Source organism: Hesperophylax consimilis, chromosome 27 (genome assembly GCF_061612785.1).
Source record: "Hesperophylax consimilis isolate HC1 chromosome 27, BYU_Hcon_1.0, whole genome shotgun sequence".
Taxonomy (NCBI): domain Eukaryota; kingdom Metazoa; phylum Arthropoda; class Insecta; order Trichoptera; family Limnephilidae; genus Hesperophylax; species Hesperophylax consimilis.
The window spans coordinates 4,736,217-4,752,792 of record NC_142862.1 but is presented as its reverse complement, the minus strand read 5'-3'; the positions used below and the strand labels follow the sequence as shown (position 1 = coordinate 4,752,792).

The following is a 16,576-nucleotide window of genomic DNA, read 5'->3' as shown; positions in this document are numbered from 1 at the left end:
ACCTAGAAAGGTCCATTTAATACCTACATAAACAGGTACCTACCTTCCCCTTTCAATTCGATAAATGGAAAAATCTAAATGAAGAGAAAAACAATTGAGAGTCTTTTGCGAGTCCCAAGGCGACCCATAGAATGGACCTTTATTGAAAACCCGTATTTTAAAAGGGGATCAGTTTCTCTTCAATAACTAAATTACTTGCTACAATGCTGTGCTACGGGTATTTATCTATTTTGAATTGATGTTAAAAATGTAGTCCAGCATGTTTGTTTATAAGTATATTTCAAATTTCATTACGTTCGTAATTAATATTTTTGTCGTTTCCAGACAAAAATAAAACACGATTCAGCACATGATTCAAGGGCGTTGAATTATTTTTAATAACTAAATAATAACCATAAAATGTGTAAATGACTATTAATGTTTATTTCCATATTAAATGAGTTCAACTTGTCGTTAAAACTCGAATTCCCAGAGTTCCAGCATTCTTTTTGATTACGTGTTTTAAATAATAAATGTGTCACCTTGTCTTATTAAAATTTTGTGATAGATACCTTACCTCTTGAAAATTAAAAGTTTCACATACATTGACTTAGACATCACTGACAAAATTTATTCCAGCAGAGCTTTTTTAGCAGGTGTTTTTTCAGAGACAAACAGTTTGTTTATATTTCAAACTCTCCTCACGAGGAACATCAAATCGACGATAAGCAGTATTTTGAATTTTTTACAGTTAAATGGTTCCCGTTGACCACAATTCTCGGTGTGTTTTCGCTTTTGTTCAAATTGTGATCAGCTTAAAGCATAAAAACATGACCGCTATGCCAACTAATTACAATTTGTTCAAAACTGAAATGCAACGAGAATCGGCGGTAAACGGAGACATTCAGAAGTTTGAAATGGCGCTGATCGACGATTTGATTTTCATCAAAGTTTGAAACAACCCAACGTAAGATTGCTTCTAACCAACTAGGTAACTTCTTGCGACGATAAAGTTTCCTTACCCCGCTTGCTTTTTAATAAGGATATATTATTCAAATATACTACCTACAAGAAACGACCATGCATTTACATTAGGAGAGATGGGAAAAGATGCAAATTTTCCTATTTACTCTTTAGTGTACGCTCTTGAAATTTCAAAGAAAAGTGAGAAGTATACCAGCCAGCAACCCAACGTGTTTTGTCTTTATTTTAGATTTTGTTAGTTTGAAGTGACGTTTGCCGAAAGGTTCTGCTTAAATCTAAATGTGCACAATTGAATTTTGTAAACAATACCTAACTTTCCCCAATACATATTATTATATTTCCTCTGCAAATTCCACTACACCCATTTTTTAAGCACTAATAGGTGATAAATTTATGTGTGTTTTTTTCAATTTTAGAGAAATCTCGTCCCCTGCTGTTTAAGAACTTTTAATAATCATCGAATTTGAATTCCAGGTAAAAACGGATCAGGCGCCTCGGAAACCAAACACTGGCAGGACATGATTACAAAACCCAGGCAGACCATCGTGCAGTGGCACAGGTTAAAACCTGAGTAAATGACAGCCCGCAACAGCTGATGATCGGCGGCCATCTTAGGAGCACAACTGTCAAAAAGGCAGCCATTTTAGAAATTCACTTTCGAACAAAATGGCTGCTTTGAAAGCATTCTTCTCTTGAAATAATTTTCATTTGATATATCTATACTATTTTTTATCTCTGGAATGTTCCAATTATTTTTAGAGTGTTACCATAATGCATTACATTTATAAATATCTACATAATTACTTATCTATGCAAACAATTATTGTTTTCTTTTTTAAATATCTACCTTATAATATATTTTCCGTTTTATTTTTCATGGCTACGTTCTCGACTTATAAATTTAATGATATTGTATTCGAAAGCATTATTATATGTGCGTAGAAATCTTGAAAGTTATATAGAAAATTATGCATTTATTTTTAACCAGAGAGGGTTTTTTTAAACTTGTATCTTTCGGAGGCTCAGTATATCTGTAAGTTAGAATTGTAGATCCATGATGTTTATGTATTTATCTTAAAAGTCAAATAGGTTCAACATTTGTTAGAAAAATACATGTGCAGATAAACGGCTTTCAATGCATTCTATCTCTTAATGTTAATCTAAGTTAATGTGTTATAATCTATGTCTCTGTATGAAAATGTTCGGTTCTTTATGGCTCCCCTCTGATACCATTTTTAAAATTACAATTCGCATTATGAATGGATGTCTTAGTACGTACTGCATTGTTTGTATGAGATGTGATTTGAACATTCTTTATTTAAATATTTTGAATGAGTTTGGAAAAAAATTTATAATCAGAATAAATCTGACTCAAAAAATTCAATAAAGAAAAATACATTTTTAAAATTGTTCTTAAGTTCATATTTTGCGATTAAAAAAGCCATTGGTAAAAAAATCAGCGTAAGTGTGTAGGTTTTCAGAAAAATATCAATTTTCAACAGCTTCATGTTAGAAGTTTTAAAGTTTTGGACAAAACTTTAATTATTAATGAAAACCAAGTATTTAGAATTTCTGAATTGACCTGGCTTTTTTAAATCATTTGTCAGTTTTTAATTATAGTACCGATAGCATGAATAATTTTACATGAAACATTTATTTCTATTTTATTGAAATAACTTCTTTTAATGACTTTTGAAGACTATACCCATCAATGTAATATATAATTGAATAAGAAGATAATATTATTAAATCTAAACTAAACATGAAACAGAACAAGACATAGAAAAATTTTAAAAAAGGTAACGGTCTTAGCGGGAATCGATCCAGGATCTCTAACTTACCGGGACAACGCCTCTAACCACTCGGACATCCAGACCTTTTTATTTATTTTTTTTATTTTTTTTTATCTCATTTTTCAAATTTGGGTGGTTAGAAGCGTCGTTCCAGTGAAACTGAGATCCTGGGTTCGATTCCCAGTTGAGACCGTTACCATTTTATTTTTTTCTATGTCCTGTTCTGTTTCATGTTTCGTTTAGAATTATTGGTATTATGTTCGTTTTCAATTATTTTTTTGGCAACTGTTTTATAACTTACCGAATCGAAGTGGCTAACAAGAAATATAAAAACCGTCAAGTTAAGCTACTTAGTTACGGAAAGAGAGAGTCTTTCTAAATATTCTGGGTTTTATAAAATATTTCAAGTTTTTTTTCAATCCGCTTATTTTTTTCACAAAAATATTTTCGGAGTCATTTCAGATGTTATCTTCAAAATTATGTCATAAAAAACTGATAATAAAACATACCTACATAAGACATTCTAGAAAAAAAAAGAATTTTTTGATTTTAAAAACATTTTTTCGCGTTCAACTTTACATGCGATGACAAATTTCTAAAAAACTTAAATTGAAGACTTAATTACTACCAAAATATCAAATGTAATAATGATGAAAAATCAATATGTATTTATTTATTTTGTAAGATTTGAAAAGTTATTTATTTACTTAAAAAGTACTTCTAAGGTCTATTTGATTACCTCAATGTTTTGTAAGTCTTGTAATTTTTTATTGAATTTATTCAGATGTATCTATATAAATACTGCAAAGATGTAAAAGAACCAAATTTGCAAATAAATACACAGAAAATTTTGCTTGTGTCACATTTGTGTCATACAATATGCGAAAAAAACACTTCAATGTTTCGAATATGATGGTTTTTATTATCTTTGAACTCTTTTATCGTGAACACTAAAACATTATTAAATTCAGTGTAAACGATTTGCAAAAAAAACAGGTAACCTTAAGCATACATTTCTCAAAACACCGCTATTTGCACTGATGGTTCTTTTATAATTGCTAATATATCTACCAATACGTTCTAAATTACCTAACGCATTGATTTATTACATTGGTCGAAGTACTTTTTTTAATGAATTGGTCACATTTCACTTAAATTTAATCAATACTGTTTTGTAATATTTTTTCAAATAGGCCTTAGACTTTTAAAGACAATGTAGTTTATAACTGTTGAATAATTATATCGAATAAGTAAAAAAAAAGTGTGTTAGGAGGGCGTTAAAAGAAAAATTAAAATGAATCAATAATATAAGAAATACTGAATATGAATTATTTGAAAATTAATTGGAGGAAATGAGTGGCTTTTTCTTACAAATATTATAAAAGTATTTTTAAAAAGCATTAACAATTATTACTGTATTTAAAAAAAGGTTTTAAATGTACAGATATATTTTTATTGCAAATGTTTAAAGGGCTATTTCTTTTTTTTAATAATTTTTTTTAAACACTTTTTTTCATAGTTATTTAAAACAACGTTTTTATTTGTGTGAATTCATTTTTTTATGTTTTATTCACGATACTTCCTTACATTAATTCTACCTCTTGTGCTTTAACTACTAAATTAATTTAATTTAAATGTTTATGTTTACCTTTAAACTATCATTAAAATTTTATGAAATTCACAAACCTTAAAAGATCACATTTGGTTTATCGTTGAACTCAGCCTCGTATCAAATCAATCTATTGGTTAATACGTCTTAAAAAATCGCAATTATTAAAAAATTCTCTTGAAAAATGCATCTCAAGAACTGACCTTAAGGGTTCTGTTTTATTTATAACAAAAAAAACATAGATTGCGATCACTGTTTTGAAAACATTTTATAATTTTTCGAGATCACTATAATGTCACCCACTCTATAATGTTTGTTTAAATAAAAACATAATATAATACATTAATTCTTTTATAATTATTATTACATTTGTACAAGTGTTTCAAGCGTTAAAATAAGTGTTTTAAAAATATATATGAACAATACTTTGAACCCCATTAAATATTATTTTTTGCTTGGCAAACATACATAAAGCTTTGATCTAAATTATATTGATAAAAAAACTTTTTTAATATTTCAAAATCCGTAAAAAAAAAATTTTAAATTGTACAGACTGAACATTTAAAAAATTTCATCCGATTACATATCTCAAAGAAAAATAAATATCAATGCATTTTAACCATTTTTAACAAAACATTTTAAACCTTTTAAAAATTTAAAACAACTTTTGTCATTTTAAAACGCTTTCACACGAAGAAAAATGAGTATCGCTAATTTATTAAGAATCCTTTTTGTCAATCCGGTTAAAAACGGGAGTGTAGGAGTGAACGAATGAATTTACAGGTTTCCTGATAAACAAATTTCAATGTAAATTACGAATATATTATCACAATGTCGGAACATGTGTTCATGAAAACCCTAATATTTTCAAATTTCAATCACTACCAAGGTAAATGCACGTTTTCCGATTATTGATGTATTCCAATGTCGGAACACATATATTTGCGTTGATAATATATCAGTACGAAATGCGAAAATTTTCTGATTTTCATGAACACGTGTTCCATCATCACGATAATATATTTGTAAATTTACAAAAAGTTTATAAGGAAAACTGTTAATTTATTCGTTAAGACCTGCAATCTGGATTTTAACCGGATTACCTGTAATTTAAAGAGATTCTTAATTAATTATCTGTACTCACTTTTCTCCCTTGAACACCAAGAAAAAGAGACACTTTTATAATAATTCAGAAAAAATCATGTTACACAATATTACACCACAAAAAATAAATATATTTTCGAAGTTTTTAAAAAACTCTCACTCTGAAGGAATCACTAAATTAGTGGTTCTTGAAAAGTGATTGTTTCAAAACGAGAATATTTTTTCAAATGATGTCCTATATTTGAGTTGATTTGTTTTCAGTACCCACGTAGAGTTAAATATGTATATATCTAAAGCTAAGGATTGTTAGATGACATGATTAAGCCCTATTCACATTGATGTATCCAATCATACTATTGAGCAATTGCTAAAGTCTAAAAAGACAATTATCTAGAATAGTTTTTATTTTTTGTATAAGCCTTTTTATATGTGTGTGTGTGAGAGTGAATTTCTCAATCCTTATCCATAAGTTTCAAACTATTCATCTTTCTATTCGTTTACACCAAAAGTTTGACTATTTTATTCTTCCATCAATACGAAAAATATAGATAATATCTACTGGTTTCTTCTTGAATACTTTGAGCCAACAGTTTTTACTTGCAGATGGTTGTATTTAATAAAATGTCATTCAATTAAAAATAATAGTTAATTCGTGTAGGTACTTTTAGTCCCTGTTTTTTGTAGTAATTGATAACTGATTTTTAAAAGATACTTAATTCCACAAAAAAATGCTTTCTTTATACACAAATTTACCACCTGACTTGAGAATAACTTCTACTGTGCACATCCATGATACAAAATTAAATCAAAGAAAAATCAGATGATTTTTTTTATTTATCCGTAAAAGTTTTCTTTAAAAATCTTTTTTTTTTATTGTCTATGTGTTAACTTCTAAAGCCCATCCTCAAAGATGTGTACAAATAAAAAAAATCTTAAAAGTTTGTTAAAATATGTTATATCATTTTTTTATAATTAAATAATCAACTGGGATAACATATAAAGCAAAAAAAATACCTTTTCAATTAAAGAAAGGAATTGATAAAAATATTAAGTATTGCTCGATTATAAATAACCTAAATTTCATATTTTTAATCAGCTCTAACTTGTTGAACAAAATATCTAAAAAAAAATTGTATTAATTTCCTTTTAAACTTTTTTTAATCTCTGGAAGAAAATAAAACAATTTTTCGTGATTATCTCATAATAACATTTTAAGGACGATTTTTTTAAAAACCACTGATTTTATTAGAAATGTGTCGGTAAGAAATTATGTAATTCGATATTTTCTAGAGGTGCTAACTAGAAATGCATAATATCGGAATGCAAAGTAAACGAGTTATTATTTTTGGATTTGTAAAACTGCTGCATCTGTGCCTCGGAAAACCTTTCCCATTACTTTGTCTGAATATGAACGTAAAGTTTTGCAGATGAATCTTATAATCAGCTTCGTTGAAAACCCGAACAGTTTCAGCAATTCTGTTTTTAACAAACTGTATAAACTGGATAAACTCTGACACATTGGGGTAATTTGAAGTATATTGATCTGTGATTAATCAGAGGATGATTTGGCCATATACAGAAACTTTATCGGACGAGAAATAGAGAGCATGTTTTGTTTTTTAATCATATTATTAATCTAAGCATTAAGGACACAGAATTTTTAACAATTCATCATATTTCAATGCTAAAATTCAAATTTTGTGAAAATTATATGAAGGTTCTGTTATCATTTCAGTTATCTGAAACAACTGGCCATTAATTATATTCTAACAGAACTTGAATATAACCAATAAATTTCTACGAATTGTTCAAATTCTTTTAAACAACTGGCCTTTAATATTGACGGAAACTCAACAAGTTGAGAGTTCCGGCAATTTTTAATAATGATTTATTTATTTTTTATTATTTTTGAAACATGACATCAATAGAACCCAGGAACAAAAAATCCTAGAAGTGCATGTTATATATGCCCAAGATAGATTAATGAAATTGGTCATCTTTCCAAGAAAGAATTTCGAAATATGAAAATTTCTTATCAATTACATCCAAAATAAGATATATATATATGTCTTACTTCTTTTTTACCATACTTTGGGCACAGACATGTCCACTCTATAATATATAAACACTGTTAATTATGATAGTGAAAGTATTTTTATTTAATTTTTAAGTTAACGTTAAAGTTAAAGATATAAAATGTGCCATTTTCGAATTGCCGTCAAAACAACATATTTGTTTGAATTCCTGAATTCGGTGGCGTTGACGTCACGTCGGGTAACGTCGGTGACAGCCTCGGTGATATGTCTTACCAGCTAATGGCGCTTTCTATTCCATAATGACGTTGTTGCCAGTTGGAACCATTGCAGAATGTGCGGTTTTAGATCGTTTTTAAAATAAGTAATTATTATGATTGAAAATGTTAGAATTACATACTTTCAGTACAATGATCAGAATCAGATAAAATATCGACACATTTTAAAAAATTCATAGTTAGTGAAAATACTTAATTCTATCTTTTTATCTTTTCAGTGAATACAACCAACTGCAATGTTTTAACTGTGATTCAAACATAATTGTTTACACTTTACATTATTTACAAAAAAAAACACTACTGAATCTGAGTTTGTTTTTTCTTAATATTTTCTATATTTTTCGATGTGAATTGTTTGAGTTGCATCTTTAACGAAAGCTTTCCTAATTTGTTGTTAAAGAGAAAGTGCGATGGTTGCTTTAGTGCCTATGAAATTTATAATATGCATGTGCCACGAGATGTATTAATGTAGACAGATCTACTTTATGTGGTGAAATTATTGTGTAATGAAAGAAATGAGGTTTGTTTTCTAAACTGTTGGAAATCCTGTCATTCTCTTCTCGTATATGTTCTATGTACTTATGTGTATTTGAAATTATTATAAGAATAATTACTTCTAAGTGTGTCATCATTCTAGATTTAAAATTCCAACAAGGTAGTCGAGTTGGTGAGAGAATAAAATTTATGAAAATATCTCCCCCAAAAACAAATCTATATATTCTCTGCTACTTTTATTATTTAAAAAATAATCAACCGGTATAAACAATTTCAAAATGTCTTTTAAAACTTAAAAAAAGGTTTGACTGAGTTTTGAACCTTTTTACGCAAAAACTGAAGTCGACAAATATACCAACCTCGCCAAATGCTGATCTTATTTCTTGTATTAACTTCTGTAATGCCATCCGATTTTAAAGAATGCGTTTATGTCCACATGCGTGTACGTGATTATCACCAAAAGTTGATAGAACATTGTCATCAACAATGCATTGTCATCAACACCGAGTATATTTGTCATGTTTCAGCTCGGTCAAATGTCGGTAAGTGATTTGATTTCCGCTTGCAAGATTTGCATTCGATTTGCACGAAAACAAAAGTAAAATTCAAAAAGATCTATTACGAAAATAACGGAATTTTTTCTTATTTTATGATGCCTTCAACCATCCACAAAACTTCTATGAAACTATCGAAATATGACAAGACGAAAATCACTTAATTGTGATGATCAATAGCCCAGTGGGTAGGACACTCGGCTAGCAGTCGGGGGGGGTGATGTTCGATATTCACAATACGTTAAATTATTTTCGATGAAATGGCTGTACACATATTAGGTTTTCAGCTTTTCTTTCCTTTTTTTTCAACTGTACATGTTGTACAAAATTTTGTATCTCTCGTCAACTGGCCTACAAAACAATAATATAGCTACATCACGTCAAAAAGAACATTAATTTGACTTTTGACATTATAGGGATATAATATATTATATAATTTTCACTTTATTCAGTGAGTTTTGGCAGTGGTTTGAGAATTATTCTAATATTTATGTTAGTCACTATTAATTATGGGACAATCTTGGTCTCCTGAAATTTTAACGGAATATGATGTTTTTAGACATATTTGGTCTCCCGTTTTTATACGGGTTAACAGCTCAATGAAAGTCACTTACCGAATGTAATATTGAAATTGTACAACACGGTAAGAAAAATAATTTTATAACTTTTAAGGAAGCATATCATTCATGATCTAATGGGATTGTCTGATAGTAAGAGACTTTCATTAGCATGAATAATTATTATGCTATCTCGAAATGTACGACACGCCATTGATGACGAATTTTCTGGTTGAATTTAAAATGCCGAAAAGGGTGAAAAAAAAATCCAGTTGAAAAATACGTGACGTTAAAATCGAGATAGAAAAACGTAGAACTTATTCCACTTATTCATTTTTGCGTTTTTAGATAGTAGCTTAGGTATTCTTTGATAGCATGCAAACCCTTAAAATGAATATTTTCTTATATATTGTATTTAGAAATATAGCAATTGAATGAAAGCAAAGCATAAGTGTATTTTTTGCAGTGTAAAAAAATACACGAAAATTTTAAATACTTACATTTCTTTCATACGTAAAATTAATTTGATACATTTTTTTGTCGCTGTGTTAATTTGATAATAATTATATATGTTTTTGGAAATTTACTACATGGAGAAAAATGAGTATTGCCGATTTATTAAAAATCTCTTCAAATTATTGGTTATCCTTTAAAAAACGGGACTGCAGGCCGCTTGCTGATAAGCTTTTCAGCAAATTTCCAAATAATATCGGGCCACGTGTTCATGCACCAGCGTTTGTCTTAATAATATATAATGACAAATGCGAAAATGTTAGGATTTTTATGAACACGTGTCCCGACATCGTGACATTTCATTGATATGTTACTAAAAGTTTATCAGGAAACTAACGGCTAAAACCGGCTAACGAATAATTTATAGGGATTTTTAATAAATTAGCATTATTTTTTATCAGTGAGTTTTCTCCGTGTAATTTCGTGATAGGGCAGATTTTAAAATGTAACTCTATAACTTTGTTTGAATTGGTTTATTTATGATACTATGCCAACCGGCTTCGGTATAACTGTTCCACAAATATAATCATTTATTTCGTGTCTTGTACACGAAATATTTTTGTAATTGTTTTTACTTTACAACTGCTCTGACGAAGGTACAGCTGTGCCGAAACCGGTTTGAATTTAGTGGTAAATAAATGATTGTGCTCTAAGTTACAGGGCTTAAATTAATAATGTAATGGTCAACAAATCATAATTATAAAACTTTTGCTCTAAAAAAAATATCAAAATGACATAGTTATTGTCTAATATATTATTTAATATCAGGTGTTTTACTGTACAAAAAAATCATATTAATTTAATTTACTTAAGTTAAACTTATAAAAATAATAATATAGTATTTAAAGCTTGAAAATATATTGCTTTATTAATTTCTCTTTTTTATATTCTTACCGGTAAAAACTTGATGTAACTAGGTTTCATTTAAGTAGATCGATGTATATTCCGCCGATTGTTTTTTATTATTTTTCTGACCCATGTTTAAAAAAATGTATTTGTAAAAAAAAACATGTTCAAAAATGTGGTGGCCAAATATTTGATTTAGAAAAATGTTAGAACAATACCTATACTTAGTTACTATTTATAAAGGAAATCATTTAGAGATCAGTGTAATACAAGAAGCTTATATTATTATTTTTACTCTTAGACAGATTAAAGAGCTTGAAGTAACAAATCAATATACTAAATAATATACGGAGTTACATAATTGGTGTTCTTCTTTCTAACCCTAATAGTTCTAATATAACCTAATGTTTGTAAGTTAGTGAGTTACCCCGCTTTACCGCTCGTCCCTATAATAATTATCTTGCCTGACAATGTATTAATGGTCACCCTCGCTTTTTTTACATTTATTGTGGATTTTCATGGTATTTTAATCTTTCGAAAATGCCCCTGGCATACTATTTTTTTTATTTGCTTTGCAAGGAAATAATGAGTCTTAATATTATTCTAGCTTGTCGTTTCGTTATTTGCAAATATGTTTATTTTATCTGTGGAAAAGTGCGTTGCAAAATTCTAATTTAAATTTCAAATATCGTAATTTATCATTCTCAAAGTCATAGTTATGTATTCATTTACAGGAAAACCTCATATGCTTTTTTTATTGTGAATAACGCTTATTTAGCTGGAAATTATAAATAATCTCAAGAAAATGTTCGTAGGTCTTAAATAGATTAGATTTTTTTTTCTAAAATTATGGAGAAAAAAACAATTCCCTAAATATAAGCTATCCTGGGAAAATAAGAATACAAATATAAAAGTTTTATAAATATACAAACACATTATCTGGTTGAACTTTACAATTTACAAAAACGTCATTTTTAAAAAAACAATTATATATAAAACGCTATTACGAAAACAGTGTCAGCCGATGAACGGCGGGCATTTCGCACTTTACATCCAGCATTCCAATGGTTAAGTAACATTTTTATCATAAATCATAATGTTTCCCTCAATAGTGTACTCAGACCCGTTATTTTTCTGTGAGTTTGGTCTTAATCTTTGGGCTAAAAAATAGGTTAAAATTATATTTTCACTTATTAAATTGGTAAAAGTAAATCAAATCGGCACATAAACCGAAAACAAGTTTACTGTGTTGAATAAAAACATATAATCACAATTTAAATTACTTTCTACTTCCTTTACAAAACCTAAAATAATCGAGGATGAAATAAGACGCGCGAACTCAACGGTGACAGAATATGAACTGACTTTAAACAAAATGGCTGTCAGAATAGCAGTGTTGCCAACAATGAAAACACAATAGTAAAATTTTGGTGAATAAACTATGTAAGTAAATGAAAAAAATATACAGGTTAAAAAAATATATGGAAGTAACATATTATTTAGGGTTCTGACCATAATAAATTGTCAGGGAACTGTAAAAAATAAAAAAAATCTGATATCTGATCTTCATTAACTATTTATTTTAATTGAATCGAAAAGCAGCAACTCTTGACATGATATCTGCTCAAATTATATAGATATGTCAGAAACATTTGTTTTTTTACTGAAGGAGTAAAACCATCAATAGGTTGGTTCTGGCGTCAATAAATTTGCACAACTTTCTGTATGGAAATTATTTGTCAACGCCTCTTTTTCATTTATTTGTTAAAGCAGGATGTTAAATGGTATTTTTTAAATTGTTCAAAATGAACATTGTGTTAAAAAGATTTTCCAAATTTGGTAGTTATACTAGATAAAAGAGAAGCAAAAATCAATATGATACAAAAAAAAATTGTGTGATAATAATTTCTGTGAGGAATTGTGATCTGTGAAATAAACTATTATTATTCTCAAAAATATGACACTGAAAATAATAACACTTTTTTATTTCTCTTCTACTTAAGAAAGAGTTTCAATCTATTGGGATTCACTTTTATTGAAGCGTATTAACCTCATTGTTATATTTAACAATGAATAAAATAATATAAAAAAACCACTGTCAATGAAATATAATATTCGCGTTCACAGAAAATTAATGAAAAAAGTTTAGAAGTCCGTTCTCCTCTAGTTTTATGTGGAATTCTTCTATATCATACTTCAATGGGAGCTGTTAATAATATTATCATCTTTTTTGATTATAAAGAAAGTGTTTTTAAAAACTGCATTAAAATTTTTACCTTTCGAGCACAGATCATTAATTACTGTGTTCGAGAGATGAATATTGAAACGCGTCGTTTACTTTTTAAAAATATAAAGCCACCAGAAAACTCAATATTAAGCTTAAATTTCTGTCATAGATATTTATTATTGTCCACTTAAAAATTTTTTCAGAAGGATGGTTAATTTACCTACAAATACGTTGAAAATTTTGATTAAACAAAGTTTTAAATTAGTTTCGATTTACAGGTTAAATCCCCCTTTATCGAAAAAATGCAAATCAATGTCGTTTGTGTAATAATATTAAACAATGTGATTTATATAAGAAAGTTCTGTAGAATTTGATTAACAACAAAGTACCTTAACAGTAGAGTAATTAAATGTACTTAGAAAACGATAAACTCAGAATTACGTGCTGCCACTGTCGAGAAAGTCGAGAAAATAGAAGACAACATTTAAAAAAGTTTTTTACCTTTCACCCCATCATTTATTAGACCCGCTTTAATTTGAGTAATGCGTTTTTCTTTTACTAAACCGTTAAATAAAAGATCTCGATAAAATTAAAAACATGGACAATGTCAGGTAAGATAAAATTGTATTATCCATATGATATATATTTTTTTCAATGAAAGTTAAGTATTTCAATATATCTCTGGATGGTGGGAAGGTAAATTTTAAAGAATTATTCAAATCGTTTTTTTCTAATGTTCTAAACAAATGACTGTCATTTAAATGTCAGATTGGCGTTTCGTTATATTTTAACAAGGATGCCTCGTAGTGAAGTGAAGATTGTGTATTATATACATTATTCTATTTACGACGAATAAACAAGTGGTAAAGGCAATTCTTGAAAAGCCTTGTCTTTGCTAACACTAGGAAAAGTGTACTACATAAAAAATACAGCGATTTGAGGACTGAAAAATGTTGTGAAATGTTAATTTTAATGGCTATCATACCAAAGCAAAAGATTTTCTTTTAATTTTTCCCCTGAGCCCTACAAGTGGGTACCTAGTATTTTTTTAAATTTCTAAACAATTCAACCTTTCAAAAACAGGGTACTTTGGGTTCACCTCTCTTAATAAAAGTCAATTCTGTCGAATGAAGGTCGATTGTTTTGAATATACATTGCTGTAAACGCTATTATTTTGAATACGCGTTGCTGCAAGAATCGATTGGTTTGAATATGCATTGCTATTAAATCGATTATGTTGAATACGCGTTGCTGAAAAAATCTATTGGATTGAATACGCATTGCTGCAAAACTCTATTATTTTGAATACGCGTTGCTGTAAGAATCGATTGGTTTGAATACGCATTGCTGTAAAATCGAATATTTTGAATACGCGTTGCAGTAAAAATCGATTGCTTTGAATACACATTGCTGTAAAACTTGATTATTTTTAATATGCATTGCTGTAAGAATCGATTGGTTTGAATACGCATTGCTGTAAAAATCGATTATTTTGAATACGCGTTGCAGTTAGAATCGATTGCTTGAATACGCATTGCTGTAAAAATCGATTGTTTTGAATAAGCGTTGCTTTAAAATTTGAATTATATTTTGTATCCGCGTTGCTACAAAACTTGATTTTTGAATACGCATGGCTGTAAAAAAATGATTATCCTGAAAATATCGAGCATTTTGCAAAATAATATCAGTTTTTTGTTCATTTCTATTGGTGAGTAAAAGAGTTCCGACAGAAAAATGTACATACATGTTATTAGTATTTTTGAGCGTTGGAAGTTTTACTGAATACGGCAGAGTAAAAATTGTATTAGAAAACTAGTAAAAAGTATAAAAACAAAATGAATCTATCTATTATAAAGCAAAAAGTATGTTATGTATTTAAAATATACTAGCATGATAATATATATATATAGGAACATTAAAATATCGTAAAATATTAACTGAATCATTATTATTATACATTATAAAATGAAATTATTTATGAAATGTGGTCGAGAATTATTTCCAAATAAAAATGTATTTCAACTAATTAACGCGTTTTATTAACGGTTCCTCTTATATTTGATTTTGTTTACATTAACTTCACACAGGAGGCCGAGAGGCTAATTTTTCCCTTAGGGCCTGTGTCATATTTGGGGATGCTGTGTGGAGGGTCTTTTTGGGTAGAGGAAGAAATTAACATGGGTCATTCAACGAGCCATGTTGTAGGAGGGACGAAACACAGAAGCCAGCAAATCATTACACAGCCGAGCTCTTAAACTCTAGAACGAGTTTTAGAAACGACCCGTTCTCATGTGAAAAATGAGTACGGCTTTTTAAAAATCAAAATACTGTTAAAAATGTGACTGCATGACCATTTCCTAATAAAATATGAATCATTCAGATTATATCTGAACACACTTGTTCACGCAAGTGTCCCTGAACAAATAAATATAGCTGACGTGATGATTATGTTTAAAAACACGTGTTCCGACTTCCTCATAACATATTTGTGCGTTACTGATAGTTTCTTATGAAATTTGTCAATTTCTACGTTGTAGGCCTACAGTCCCGTTTTTAACAGGAAAACGAATAAGTTGACCAGATTTTTAATAAATGAACAATATTTCAAATCAGTTACTTTTTATTCGTGTACGTGTTAGGCGCGCGTTTGGCGTGTTTTCTGACTATGCACCGGTGCCGAAGGGATCAACGACGCTAGTTCCTTAGAGCATCTTCCATTGTAATACCGGTAGAAAAAGAACAGCACACCTACTTGACGCCTGTACTCTAAAGATTGCAATCCGTTTGTCAAGATGGGGAATCTATCAAACGGACCGTCCGTTTTTGGGCAGAATCAGGAGTGTTTTTTCAGGTATTTTGGGGCTCCAGACCAGAGGTGGCTGCCAAATTCAACAGCGAGGCGCACTTGCGATTTTCGCAAGGTCAGCAGTTGTGTACTATTAGTATCTGCGGGCCCTGTACAGTACGTCCAGTTCCTAAGAAGCTAACTTGACGTTGGCCTCGATGGAGCCGCCGTGCCTGTGCTGATCACTTAGAGTTACACCAAGCACATCATTTGAAGGCATGTTGGAAAGATTGTTTTTTTTCTCCTTCTCTTCAAAGCTTTCTGGCTTTCTGTCTTTGAACAAAAGCATTCTTCAAATTAATGCTTTGCCGGGTTTTGGCGGTTCTATATATATTTTACCGAGTCCTGATATGGCTGACACAGTGTGTCCTTGATTGGTATAATTTGGCCCCTAGCCAGGGCCCCCTAAGTAGAAAAATTGATGGTAAATATGGGGAGGCGCGCCTCATCCAATATGCAAAAAAATATTTTTTTCAAACAGATGACATACGGCCCATGGATTATATTTCTTCTCGGGGCTCCTTAAAAATGAAAGAGGAACATGGCATGATACCCCAAAAATAAATCAGGATAATCTTGTGTTATTATTTTTATTTTATAGTGCCTAAGTAATACATATTATAAATAGTCTAAGAACCTCTAAACGAGATTTTAATGACTCTTAGTAAACCATATTACGCAAAGTGATACATAACATAAAATCCTTATTTTATTGAAGTTAGATGTTGATTTTCAATGAACCATGATAAGTCCAATGAT

General features: G+C 29.3%; 1 protein-coding gene across 1 annotated transcript in view; it reads left to right on the top strand.

Annotated features, from left to right (window-relative positions):
• Syt7 (Synaptotagmin 7) overlaps positions 1 to 2,489 on the top strand; it is a 155,699-nt gene extending 153,210 nt beyond the window's left edge. The window contains exon 7 of the mRNA XM_089647871.1: positions 1,438 to 2,489. Within this exon, the coding sequence (XP_089503997.1) occupies positions 1,438 to 1,538 (101 nt within the window). The 3' untranslated portion in view covers positions 1,539 to 2,489. The remainder of the gene's footprint in view (positions 1 to 1,437) is intronic.
• The last annotated feature ends 14,087 nt before the right edge of the window (positions 2,490 to 16,576 follow it).